Below are 13,516 nucleotides of genomic sequence, written 5' to 3'. Positions count from 1 at the left end.
CATGGCCTGTGCTTTCTTCTTGCTCGTGTAGGGACTCCCAGCTTGACTGGACTGGCAGTGTCCAGAGGGAGGCCCCTCCCTCGGGAGACTGAAAACCATACTGCACACAGCACTAAGAAATCTCCAATAAAGAACAGTCCTCTCCTGGCTGAAGACATAGCCCGGGCAGGAGTTAATGGTTTTGCCATCTCTGCTCTCCATGGTCTTGAGCCTACCGCACTGCTCTATGCTCCTGTTTCCTTGGGAACTCTGTCAGGGATCAACTTTGGAGGCTGCAGGAGTCCAGCCAGCACTGCTTTACCTGGTCACCACTTCTGGTGCACAGCAGAGCCCCCAGACCATGTTCCAGCTCCCAGCCACCATTCTGGGATAGAACTGGTTTTGGGTGGTTTGGATTTGTTGTTCCCTCGGCTCCTGTTCTGTGAGGAGGTAAAAGTCTAGGCCAGCGCCTGGAAGTGCCCTGCCCTCCCTCCTTCCCTTGTAGCTAGGAGTCTCCCCATGGACTGAATGAACCTCCTGACCCCCTCTAGGTCACCGTGCAGGGAAAAGGTGTTTCCTGTGAAAATGCTGACAAAATGAGCCTGTGAGACAGCAGGATGGGCGATTGCCGGAAACGCTCCGGTCCCTGCTCTGTACTTTCCGCAAACTGGCTCCTGCCCAGTTAAAAGGGCAGAATTGGGGCATGCTCTGTTCTGGCAGCTCTTCGTCTTGCCAAGAATTGCAGTCCCCAGTAGAGCCCACAGGGCATTGGAGCCTGGCAACACTACTGATATTCATGTGGTACTCCAGGCCTGGTGCCAGGTGGAGGAAGGGCAGGGGGAGGGAGGCATGAAGTGGGAGAGGCGGGGTCTGCCGTTGAGTGGGGGGTGGGTGGGATGTGAGGAGATGGGGGTAGAGGACATGATACTCGGTGGAGTGGACGGGGGCAGGCTGAGGTGATGTTTGGGGGTGGAGGATGGAGGGTGGGGAGCTTGGCTTTTTCCCTCTGATTGCTCCTGTGGCAACTATTAGGCTTTGCCAGCAGCAAGTAACTTTCCTCAACATGATGCTGGCTCTAGGGGCTCCCCTGTTTCTACTGCTGCAGTGAACGGTGGGATACAGCGTTTGCCCTGCCCCCACTTCCCTTCCCACCCCTTCTGGCTCCTTGGATGTGAGGGATTTTTTCGCCTCCTGCATTTCCTCAGGAAAAAGCAAGGAGGAAATTTGAGGCCAAAGAGGGGGTGAGGCAGAAACTGAGAGGAAGACAGACAGACAGAGCCAACCGACGGACAAGAAAGCTGCATACAGCCCATGCCTTGGCTTGGAAGCCCCTTGTGGCCAGCATCACCCTGTATCCAGACCCAGATGGCGCAGCTGCTGTTGTTACTCTTTTGTCTCCATTTCTGGCCATGGATTGGGAGCTCTGCTCAAGAGCTGGACCCTAATGGGAGGAATGTGTGCAAGGCTACCAGGTAGGTGTCCAATACCTTTCTTTACCCACCTTCCCCTTTTGCTCCATACCCGTCTCAGAGCGCCCTTCCCACAACAGGGCAAGAAGAAGTAATTCTGCCGCAGAGATTAATTCACTGTCATCTTTTGACTAACATACTCAATAGAATAAGCTCCCTGAGCTGGAACTATATGGCCCAGGGATAAATGTGGCAGCACAGAGATCTCTGTGAGAGAGTGTAACCACACAAGGAAAATATTCTTGTTTAGTAGCACAGAGATAGCTGTGTGTGCGAAGACGGGATCACATGGAGACGTGTGTTTGTTGAATGACACAGTGATAGCTGTTGGGGGGGGGGGAGAGAGAGGGATCAGACAGGCAGAGTAGTATGCATCTAATAGCACAGTTGTATATTGGTGTGTGAGAGGGATGAGGCAGGCAGAGGTGTGGGTTTGTTTAATAACACAGAGATAGCTGTGTGTGTGTGTGTGTGTGTGAGAGAGAGAGAGAGGGATCACACAGGCACATGACTGTTTAATAACGGGTAGCTCTGTATGAGAGGGATCACACAAGCAGAGACCTGTTTGTTTAATAACACAGGGATAGCTCTGTGTGTGTGTGTGAGAGGGGATCACATGGGCAGAGTAGTGTGTATTTAATAGAACAGTTGTAAATCTGTTGGTGTGCGAGAGGGATGAGACAGGCAGAGGTGTGGGTTTGTTTAATAGCACAGAGAGAGCTGAATGTGTGGGTAGGTTTAGTTTTTAGTTTTATATCTCAGGTGGTGTCAACATACTTAGTGCTCCACGAGAGAGTGAGACAGTCCCTGTCCCAAGGAGTTCACTGCGCAAGATCAGGGTGAGAAGGAGAACCCCATGTGTGAGCTGCGCATCCGCAAACTCTGTCTCAACATTTGTGTTGGGGAAAGTGGTGACAGACTCACCCGGGCAGCCAAAGTGCTGGAGCAGCTCACAGGCCAGACTCCTGTCTTCTCAAAGGCTCGATATACTGTCAGATCCTTTGGAATCAGGAGAAATGAAAAGATTGCTGTTCACTGCACGGTTCGTGGGGCCAAAGCAGAGGAGATTCTGGAGAAAGGCTTGAAGGTGTAAGAATATGAGTTGAGGAAAAACAACCTTTCAGACACTGGGAACTTTGGCTTTGGAATCCAGGAGCACATTGATCTGGGAATTAAATACGATCCCAGCATTGGCATCTATGGCCTGGACTTCTATGTGGTTCTGGGCAGGCCAGGCTTCAGCATTGCTGACAAGAAACGCAAAATAGCTCCATTGGAGCCAAGCACAGAATTGGGAAGGAGGAGGCCATGTGTTGGTTCCAGCAGAAGTACAATGGGATCATCCTTCCTGGCAAATGAGCAGTTCCAGTTACGAAAAATGCGAATAAAATTTTCTAACATTTAAAAAAAAAAATAGACAGCAATTAAAGCCCAGAGAGCACCAGGCCACCATGTGGTAAGAAGGCAGAGTACTGCCATGGTTTTTACAGAGTTTTAAACTGTAACTACGTAAAACTAACCTCATGGTATCACAGTATTCATGAGTCTCTGGAACTGAGGCAAATCCGGCTCCCTAACACCACTTTCTGTTACATGCTATGAGTTAGATATTATCCATCAAACAAAAAGGGCCTAGAACTGCCTGATTTCTTTGCCTGGGATTGCTCTGTCTTGTGAACTCAGTAGGAGACTCCCTGCAGAAGCCTCCTGTAGACCCTGTCTTCTGGCCTTGGTACCCTCTTTCTCAACCATCGTGGTATTGTCTAGTAGAGTCTTTTATTACTTGGTGGCTGCTGGCTGCTATGCAGCTGGCTGCTACCAGCAGGTGAAAGAATCTAAAGACTTGCATGACTCCGAAAAATAAGCTGTAAACACTGGGTGTCTCCTTAAACACAGGGAGACAACACTGACAGAACCAGTCAGGACAGCCTTAGTACTGCAGCCTGCTCATGACTTCCTCCCGTTCCTCTGGTGTCCTTCCCAGGGCAATGCTTCCAAAGGCATGCCCATCCTTCAGCATGTTCCAGGCTGAACCTTGGGAGAGGTGCTTCTGGCTGATCCTTAGTTCCTCCTAGATTATATGGGCTTTAATGCAAACATAGGAGCGTTATCTCAACCCCAGTATATTGCCCCTTTCATGAGCCCTGCTGCCCAACACCCTGCTCCTATGCTAACAGATCTCTCCCTTCCCCAGCCTCTCTGCAGGTCTGGTATGCTGCCCAGGTTGGAAACAGGAAGGCAGGGAATGCACAGCTGGTGAGTCATCAGTGGCTTTACATCTCATGCCTTTGTCATTTTGACCAGCCGTTTCAGGCTGTTTGGTGTGTGCATTTCCTGAATCTCCGTTCTTTGTTGCTCAGAATCCAACAACATTTTGGGAAACTGCTTCTTCCCTAGAGGCTGAAGGGTGTTAATTTCAGGTGCAGAATATTCTGCTGGGGCGTGATGCAAACCAAGGCAAGGGTTGCAGAGCTATAAGGCCTCTCGTGAAGTGCAGCTTTGTGCCTTATCGCATCTGTCCAGCTGCACTCCAGGGTTAATGTAGGCTGAAGCAGGAGGGGGGCACTCAGAGCACCAGCAATGCTGGTGGGAGGGCTTCTCCCCCAAGCTGGGGAGAAGTGGTGGGAAGCTCTCGTTTGCTCTTCACAGAAAAGGGGAGCCATGCTGCTTTCCGCCCCATCCCATTAACACTTGCTCAGATGAATCTCTCCTCAGGATTTGCTACAGAGCCCACCGCCCCAATATCTAAGTGCTGCATGAGCTGTTCACTCCATAGGATGTGAGGCAGCCATTTCTCCTCAAAAAGCCTCCCAGAAGCCATCACCTGTAGGTCATTTCTAGCCTCAGTCTCAACTTCCTGGCTGAAGGCCAGGGCTGGGGCCAGTTGGAGCAGAGTGTGTCCCAGGCACCATAGGGCTTGGAGCAGAATCCCCAACCTCTCTCTCTCTGGAGCCCACACATGAGGGCACATGGGGGGTGCTGATTGGGAACTGGAGTCACTGACAGGCTAGGTCACTGGTCCAAATCCACAGGGACAAGGACCTGGAGGCCAAAGGGCCTTGGCCCCTGGCAGCTCCGGAGAAGCTGCTGGTGCCCAGCCTATCTGCACTTCCTCTCCCTGGCCACGTGCCTGCCAGCAGCCTTGTGCTGGGGGAGCCTGGCTCCTGATTAGCTTGTCCTGCTGTTGACAGCGTGGTGTGAAGGGGAGGATGCTTGCAAGATGGATGAGGTGTGTGTGAGACCCGGGATCTGCCTCTGCAAACCTGGCTTCTTTGGAGCCAACTGCAACTCCCGTGAGTATGGGCATGGAGGGGCTGGTAAAGAGGGGGCAGGGCAGACTCTCACCCTTAGACATACAGAGAATCCCCTGTGATCTCAGAAACTCTATCTGTGACACAGCGCTCACTGCACCCATCAGGACATTGGCTGGGTCCCAGGAGGTGAGCTCAGGCCAGAGGTCCCAGCATGATGGCACATGGTCACAGTTAAGTGCTCCAAGTGCCCAGCAGCCCCTTGGCCCATCCATGAGCACAAGCAGCTACATCCACATGTTACAGCATAGCAGAGACAGTGTTTGGGGCATGCTGTTCTGATGTCTCCTCCCAGTTGGGTGTGGGGTGTCTCTTTGGTAGTCCCCACTCCTTAGTCTCCCTACTGCATAGGACCTACAAGGGCCTACCAGCCTGTGCCCTTCCATGGCTTACACCACCCCATAGGGAAAGAACACCAAACCCATTGCCAGATTGCTCTCCTCCCTGTGGCACAGAGACTCCTATATTCCTGCATGTTGTGATCTGGTATCTGTCTTGTTCCCTTTGTAGGCTGCCCTGACCAGTACTGGGGCTCGGACTGCAAGAAGAGCTGTTCATGCCATCCCAATGGGAAGTGTGATCCTGTAAGCGGCCAGTGCACTTGCAATGCCAACCGCTGGGGAGTACTCTGCCAGTTCCCATGCCAGTGTGGACCTCATGGCCACTGCAGCACCCTCACTGGAGCCTGCCAGTGTGAGCCAGGCTGGTGGGCACCGAACTGCAAGAAGCAGTGTCTGTGCAGGCTGGCCAGCTCCCACTGTGACCCTGTCACAGGGCAGTGCATCTGCGCCCAGGGCTGGTGGGGTAGGAGATGCAGCTTCAGATGCACCTGCCACCTCTCACCCTGTGCCCAAGACTCAGGCAGGTGTGAGTGCAGGGCTGGGTTTTGGGGGCCATTGTGCCAACATCATTGTGACTGCCTGCATGGGAACTGCAACCCTCTTGATGGGCATTGCAGCTGCAACCCTGGCTATCAGGGCAGGAGCTGTGGGGATCCTTGTCCTGCCGGTTATTACGGATCTCAGTGCAGATACAGGTAAGAGGAATATCACTCTGCATGCTTGTGATAAGGTATAGTGCCCTAAGGTGACTGCATGAGTCTGGGGCTGCCTAGGGAGTGCCAATGCCCAGAAGCCCGTGTTCCCTGCTGGGTATGCAGGAGTTTAGGACCAGACTGGGTGGAGCTCAGGGAGTGGGCAGCTGATGCTTGTTAGACTGTAGGGCGCAGCTCTTTCATATAAAGGGACTGAGAGGAAAGGGGCAGCGAGGATTTGGATTGGCTGCCCTATTCATACTCTGGGAGAGGCGTGGGGAGATATCATTTTGTGAGCTCATCTCCTGGCTGGTGATGGAGAGGCTTTCCTGAGCCAGTGGCCAGGGAGGTCTGGCTGTGATCAGCTGAGGAATGAGGCACAGGACTGTGGCACAGGACTGTCCCCCATGGGAAAGTCTTGTAGACTTCAGTAGAAAACTATAGATAGCTCTTCTGTAGGCCGATTCAGGGCCTACAGAGGAGGATCTCTCTTTCTTCATTGCATTCAATAGGTGTTTTAGAGTAATAGCTACAAAACCCTGTTAAATTCCAATAAGATCTCATGAGATGTCATCATTCCTGTTAAACTCTGTAGCATGTTTCCACAGGGGTAACTGCAGGGACTATATCACAGCTGTACAGAGGGAAACCTCTGAGGAATGCCACCAGTGGACACCTGTCTCAGAGAAGGGGGCTGATGACTCTGCCATACTGCTGTGTGTGGAAGCACTGTGGATGGGGTTTGGGAGGGCTGTGCAGGCTGTCAGTGACCTGAGCTCTTTTGGGAGCAGATTGCTTTGTTCCCAGGGCTGTTGCTGGTGGGAGCATGCTCTGTTTGGTCTTGGCTGTGGAGCAGAGAGTACAGTTCTCTTCTCCCTATTTCTCTGCCCTATTTATTTTGGTTTGGGATGTGGGGCCGCTGTTCCCCCAGCTCTGATGCTGATTGTTCCTTACACCTCTGACTGTGCAGCTGTGGGCACTGCAAGCAGAACCAGCCCTGCTCTCCTGTGGATGGGTTCTGCCTGGCATGTGACTCTGGCTGGAATGGTACCCTCTGTAAGAAGCTGTGCACGCCTGGATACCATGGGGAGAACTGTGCACAGATGTGTCCCAGCTGCCGACAAGGGGAGGTCTGTCATCCAGAGACAGGGGCTTGCTTGAATTGTGACCCTGGCAAGACAGGACCCAGGTACGGACCCCTCTTTTTCTGTGTGATGTTTGCCCTGTGGAGCTCAATTCTCTGTTGTAGCAGACATCCTCTGTCCTCAGGTTTCCTTGAGCGTAAAGTAGAAAATATTTGTTTGAAAGCTTCATTCACAGTACGGAAGCTTAGACGCTGTGTGATGATTGTCCATGGATAGACGGACAGCTGTCAGACAGCTGAGCTAGGGATTCTCGGTGGAGACCACCCAACATGCATTCAGTGGTACAGCCTCCCTTCTCGCCAAATGTGTGCAGAGCAAGGCCGTGTTCAGACACACTAGGAGGTCTCTCTGTGTGCTGTCTGCAGAAATCCTGGCGTCAGGTGTAATACCAGAGAACAATGAAAATAAACAGCAACCAATCTCTATTCAATATTTGTCTTGTTGAGGTCAAAGAGCCCTGAGGTCAGAGACACCCAGTGCATCCCCAGCAGGACTCTACAACACAATGAGCCGCATATATTTACAGGCTTGTCTATGGTTCCCTTTCCTGTAGTATCTTCAGTATCTGAGCCTCCCACTCCATGAGTTAGGGAAGATTATCCCTATTTTGCAGATGGGGAACTGAAGCACAGAAGGGGTAAGTATCTTTCCCGCAGTCACGCATGGAGTCTGTCAGAACCAGGAACACAACTCAGAACTCCTGGGTCACACTCTAGTACCCTAACCACCAGATCACCATTCCCATCCTCAAGTAAGATTAGCAACAAGTCAGGGCCCTGTGGCACAACATTAATATCAGTGCAAATGCAAAGCAGGCTCTGCACTGTGACAGAGCTGCTAACCCTCAAACTAAGCTATAGCCCCTCTGCATTGCCAGCCTCTCTCCCATGAGCCAGCAGCTAGATTCTCCCCTCTCTCTGCAGCTGTGAAGCATCCTGCCCTGCCGGAACATTTGGAGATGGATGCAGGTTCACCTGTCCAGACTGTGTTAATGGGAGCTGTGATCCAGTGTCTGGGGAGTGTATCTGCCAGGCTGGCTATTGGGGCACCAGGTAAAAGCGAGGGAAGCTGCAGTGGGCAGAGGATGGGATGTTTCCAAACGAGCATTTTCCATTTCTTTCTGTCTCTCCCCTCAGCTGCAATGAGACCTGCCCAGAGGGTTTTTTTGGAGCGAACTGTTCTTCCCCCTGCCGATGTCCAAGGGGCCCCTGCCACCCACACTCTGGGGACTGTGTGCTCAGTAAGTGATATCGTGCACTGTACCTTTTCATTCATTCCCTATTAACCAGATCTTCTCCTTCCCAGAGCAGAGAATTGGTTCCTTCTCTCCCAATATAAAACCACATAAGACACCAAAAGGTTGCTGTGGAAGCCAAGGTGCCCTCTGGACTCGGGCTGGTTCCCAGCAAAGACGCTTTGCACAGTGTCATGCAGTACCTCTACTGCCATACAGCATGAGCCTCCAGGAAACTCCCTTCCCTCTTCTCCTCCATCTCTGTAGATCAGGGAAATGAGCTCTTTCCTATCTCATTTTTGTGGCTTTGGTTTCCTTGTTATAACCCCTCCGCACTGCCCAAGCCTGTTTAGCTGAGTGCAGCTATCATGCCAGATTCAAGTACCACAACAGTTTGGATTGGGATTCAAAGTTAGTCCAAAAACCAGAGCCCACGTTGTTTGAAGCTCATTGTGCCTCACAAGACCTTAATCTTGCTCTAGGCCTTTGATATTTCTGTCCCTGTGTCTTTGTTCCCATCCTGTAGCACAGGGTGATATTTTCATCCATAACATTCATCAGCAGTATGTCAGAGTGTAACTAAAATGATTAACTGTGTTTAGAGTTAAGGTGTTTCTCTGAGTCTGTCACATGAAATTACAGCAGAAAAATGGATCCAGCCTTGATTGTAAAGTCACTTGTTTGTGGGTAGATGAAGAATTGCTTGGTTTGTAAAAGTTGATTGAAGGACATAATTGCACTATGGAGAAGCACTCTCACTCGGTTTATCATCCCCGTGTGGACCCAGGTTCTAAAAAATGTGGAAATGCATCTGAATAAAATACTGCAGGGGAAAGTTTGAAATTGAATAGGAGATTTAGGAAGGGTGATTCTGACCACATTGGTTAGTGCCAGTCAGAGGACTTTCACTTTCATCTGAAGCATCTGGCACTGGCCTCTTCTGAAGGCAAACAACTGGAATAGATGGCCCAAAAGGTCTGATCTTTGAGAGCAAGTCATTATGTTCCTGAATGTGCCACAGTAAGTCAAAGACTCTTTAGCATAGAAAATGTGTCTGGAGTAGAGTCCACTTGACTTTAATGTACAGATACATTCTTGGTTGGGAATGGTGAGATCAGCACCTCGTCTTGCTTATGGCTTTGCTAACTGGGCTGTGCCTGGTGGAAATACACTCTCCTGTAATGTGGTATCATCAGTGTTATGCTGAAAGAGTGTACCGGAGCAAACAGCACTGAGAAAATCTTAGCCTGTCCTGAGCTCCTGCCTCTTCCTGGGTGAGGAGTTGGAACCCTGGGGCTCACTCAGAGAGACTGTCACTCTGCAGATACCAAAAGATGTGCTGGTTCTGTGAGCTGGGTGCTGGGTCTGGGCTGAGTTCCCCAACTGTCCTTATGATATGGAGCGGTATGAATGGGACGAGATTCGAACAGGACTGGATCTGTTTAGTACATTCTGAGACCACTGAGGCAGGTCCCCAGATCTGAGATCCTTCCTCCAGGATGGCTTTCCCAGTGCTCTGAACTTGCCAGCCAAGTAAGAATTTCACCTTGTTCTACACTGTTTCTCCATGCAGGATCAAAGCACCAGGGAGCCCTGATAGCTGGCATTCTCATCCCATTACTCCTCCTATTACTCTGTGTCACCTGCTGTTGCTGTTGCTGTGGAACCAGCAAGTTGGATGCCAGAGACAGGTATTACTAAAATGTGTCAGGTGCTGTAGAAATGTAGCTGCAAAGAGAAGAGCCACCTGCCGCGGGCCATTGCTGCTGAACGGCCCTAGAACCGAGAGGAACCTTTTCTGGCCAATTAAAATTAGCCTCAAGGCAAATAAAGAGTCCTTAGCATCTTCATTGGGTTCTGTTGCCTGACAGGGAATTACTTCAAAATTTCATGTTACTTCATTTTACTTATTTGACTCATGTAGCCCATAAATCAGCCCATGAGTCAAACTGCATTAGCGGATAGGTTGCAGGACTTGGTCAGAAATGGGGCTGCCACATGTGCAGGCTTCTCCCAAACTGATTCCAACTCCATTTCCCAGCAAGATAGGAGTGAACTTTGTTTAATTGGAAAGCCAGTCATCTCTGCCACACATCTCTGTTCTTTCTTTCCAAGGACGACTGTTGCTGATGGTGATGCGATCTCCAGAATGAAACATCACGTGCAGGGGGTGCTGGCAAATCTCAGCTCCACGTTACCTTGCCTCTCACTGAGTGGCTACAGACTCCCCCGAGTCACAGGTAAGATCAGGATTATTAGCACGGATCCCTGATTGATGCACTCTTTATTATGCCCTGCTTTGTCTGTGTCTTTAGAGTTCCTGAGGGTAGGAACTGTATCTCCTTACATTCATACTGTAATTGCAAACGAGCAAGCTGTGCCAGCCAGTTACCAGGTGACTGCCCCATGGAACATGCAGTCTAGGGCATCCCTGGTACAGTTCAGACTAGAACACGTAGACCAGCATGTGGTCCTGAGAGCTGGATTGCTTCTTCCTCATAGTCTTGCTTCCCTTCCAGTCTCGCACCATGACACAGAGATTCCCTTCAATCCCAGCTTCATTGAACCGCCTTCGGCTGCCTGGGCCTCAGACAGCTCCTTCTCCTCCTCCTTTGACACTGACGATGGGGGCCCAGCTTACTGTGTCCCTGCCAGAGAAGGTAACGCTGCCCAGTTGCTTCACCATCTCCTTAGGACTCATTTTGAACTCTCCTTCCCTGTTTCCTTTGCTCTGTGGGGGCGAAAGTCATCCCTGTGCAGAGGGCCCAGTGGGACAGAGGCCCTTTGCTTAGGGTGAATTTCATTCCATGTGTACTTGTGGGGAGGGATTTGCAAAGGACTTGTGTTACACACAGGCACCAATTATTTTTAGTTCCTTATTTTCCTTTCCATACAGGGAGGCTGAGCTCTGTTTCTGGCCTTCCGATCAGTTTAGTGTGAAATGGAAATATGCTGTGATATGTGCCAGAGCTACATGTCCTCAGAAAACTGCTGATTTCACAACTCCCTCCCTCAAATAAGTTCAGAGCTCATTGCCGCTGTTTGTGCTTCCATAGCTGCTGCAGTTAAGACAGCTCCCACCCTGGGCTCCCTGTGGCATCAGTGCGTAAAACCTAACTCAGTACCTTACCCCACCATCCACTCTCATAAATCTAGAATCAAGTCTGGGAGTAAAGAAGTGCAGTGCAACCCCAAATGGTGCCAGTTCTGGATACTCTAGTCCCTAGAAGCCCCCAGTCATGGCGAAGAGGATAAAGGCCACATGCTCTAACCTTGAGCCCTGAGCTAAGGAGAAGCCTGTTGGTATGCTGGTGACTTAGTTCTTGGAAGCCTCTGTAGCCAAGGGAGAAGCAGCCTAACCCCCCTTCCCTTCCTTATTCTCCAGATGTTCCTGCAGTGGCAGGCTTTGAGCCTCAGGAAGGCAGCTCCAAGTGTCATGAATTTCCTGATGCATCAGCATTTAACTCTGAGGACGTCTCCCAGCCTTTCACCATCCCCCGCACATCCAGCATCGCCAGAGCCAAGAGGCCCTCGGTGTCTTTTGCAGAAGGAACTAAATTTGGCCCTCAGTGTCAAAGAGGCTCCATGGAGACACCAAATACCACTCGGAAGCCCAAAGCCCCCTGGGGTCTCACCAAAGTTCCCTCTCACCAGCACCATGCTGACCCAGAGGAGCAGCCCCAGCAGGGTGGGTTGCCAGGTGACTGTTACGAAAACCCAGAGCCCATCTCTGAGGCTGAGGATAGCCACCAGCCCTCCCCCAGGGGTACCTCAGGAGGCCACAGGATGCCAGTGTCAAGTGGCAGACATGTGGCCCAGAGAGTCGAGGCCCTTGAGGCAGCTTTGCATCCAAACACTTTGGATGTTAGAGGAAAGGAGCAGAATGTCACAACCATTTACGTGACTGTGGGGACAGCAGGGAAATCGTCCAAGTCCAATGAGAGTGCTGATGGAAGCAGAGAGGGGACAGTTCAGGCTGTACTGAAACGTTTGGGTAGTTTCCAGAGAGTAAAAAGGGCTTTCAGGGAGGAGCCCATGGTGAGGAAAAGTACTGAAAGCATCCAGAAACCTCCCCGCAGGGCCCTGAGCCCAGAGAGGGACTCCAGAGACATGTTCTCCCAGCCATCCCCTCCACACAAGGAGAGCTCCAAGACAACAGATCTGGAGCCCTGTGAGTCACCTGAGCTCCTCACACATAGACACCAGATAGATGTTCCTGTTAAGCGAGAACCTCTCATCCACACATCTCCTATATTTAAAAGACTAGTGGCTCAGGAAGGAGAAGATGAGGTCACAGGGGACCCCAAGAAGAGTGAAAGTCTTGAAGAGGCCAGAAGCCTAGAAACAAATGAACAGGCTGTTGTTGAGGAGGAACCCAAATACGAAAATGTGTCTCCAAATCGCTGTCCTTCAGGCGAGTCTCCTGCCACCTCCCCTGACTATGAGGCCAACACTTGAAAACCCACCCAGGACCTAAATCCTGCCTCTGTTTTAGAACTGTGACAGTCATCACAATGGAGCTGTGGCCAGAGTGGGCAGTGCACCTTGCAGGGCAGGCCACGAGCTATTGAAGAGTGCTAGGTCTGCAACATGCCTGGTATTAGAGGGAACCCAGAATTTCACCTCCCAGACATGTTATGTGAACTAGATCATTGTCTAGCGTTACCATTAAATCTCTGTGTGACCCACAGGGTCAGGTTCTGCATTGCATGTTAATGTTCAAATGAGGCAACTTGCTTTGAGTAGCAATGTTACCTAATGGAGCCACAGAGATGCCCTCCTGAGTTCCATATTAGTCTTGCCATGAATCATTACCAAGGAGGGACGGTGCTGCGGGCAAGTCAGTTCAGGCACCTCCAATACAAGTAGATTAATCAGAAGAAGTGATTGTACCTGATGGCATGTTTATTTGATGACTGTGCTTTTAGCTTGCTGGGCTGACCAACCCAGGGATCTTAGGAAAATACCATCTATGTGAGGTTCAGGAGTCTGAATTACAGCAGAATAACACAGACAGCCAATGCATGTGAGTTGTCACGCTCCTTGACAGGTTATCTCTCCTTCGAGACAGGTACCTATATGGGCCTGTCATGGGGGGGACACGACTCACCGCTAGTGGTGCCTCCTTCTGGCCATCCTGGGGATTAGCTCTGGCCAGGCATTATGCCGTCCTCTGGCAGTGTCTCTCCCATTGTCCTCTTGCTGCCTGCAACTCAAGGAGCTCCTTCTTTGTGACTTGGCCCTCCAGTCGAGTCACCATGTGTTTCCCCTTCCAGGGGGGCGTATCAAAGTTCCTCCATATGAAATGGCAGTCTTCCCTTTACTGCTGAAACCGTGCCACTCTT

The 13,516-nt window shown here is 50.9% G+C and overlaps 1 protein-coding gene and 1 pseudogene across 2 annotated transcripts; both read left to right on the top strand.

Moving 5' to 3' along the window:
* Window positions 1–136: 136 nt before the first annotated feature.
* SCARF1 (scavenger receptor class F member 1) lies at window positions 137–12,876 on the top strand. Of its 2 annotated transcripts, XM_048823727.2 has the most exons (12): window positions 137–429; window positions 1,185–1,451; window positions 3,643–3,704; window positions 4,640–4,741; window positions 5,270–5,795; window positions 6,763–6,981; window positions 7,861–7,989; window positions 8,074–8,177; window positions 9,745–9,862; window positions 10,287–10,411; window positions 10,691–10,831; window positions 11,557–12,876. In XM_048823727.2, exons 2-12 carry the CDS (start codon window positions 1,291–1,293, stop codon window positions 12,627–12,629), a joined length of 2,760 nt encoding a protein of 919 aa, XP_048679684.1. In that variant the 5' UTR covers window positions 137–429; window positions 1,185–1,290; the 3' UTR covers window positions 12,630–12,876. The 2 variants fall into 2 exon arrangements, with proteins under 2 accessions (XP_048679684.1, XP_074976957.1); XM_075120856.1 differs by lacking the exon at window positions 137–429 and having other exon boundaries at window positions 935–1,451.
* Window positions 2,124–2,862, top strand: LOC125624084 (large ribosomal subunit protein uL5-like; annotated as a pseudogene).
* Window positions 12,877–13,516: the final 640 nt, after the last annotated feature.

The sequence above is a fragment of the Caretta caretta genome, chromosome 17 (genome assembly GCF_965140235.1).
Source record: "Caretta caretta isolate rCarCar2 chromosome 17, rCarCar1.hap1, whole genome shotgun sequence".
In the NCBI taxonomy this organism is placed as follows: Eukaryota; Metazoa; Chordata; order Testudines; family Cheloniidae; genus Caretta; species Caretta caretta.
Note: the sequence above shows the minus strand (reverse complement) of the source record. Positions and strands in the feature narration are given on the sequence as shown.

Bases quoted from the DNA above. Each gene is read 5' to 3' on its own strand.
- SCARF1 (XM_048823727.2), top strand. From the start codon at position 1,291: ATGCCTTGGCTTGGAAGCCCCTTGTGGCCAGCATCACCCTGTATCCAG. The intron at 5,796-6,762 runs GTAAGAGGAATA...CTGACTGTGCAG, and splicing joins GGATCTCAGTGCAGATACAG to CTGTGGGCACTGCAAGCAGA. The intron at 7,990-8,073 runs GTAAAAGCGAGG...CTCTCCCCTCAG, and splicing joins GCTGGCTATTGGGGCACCAG to CTGCAATGAGACCTGCCCAG.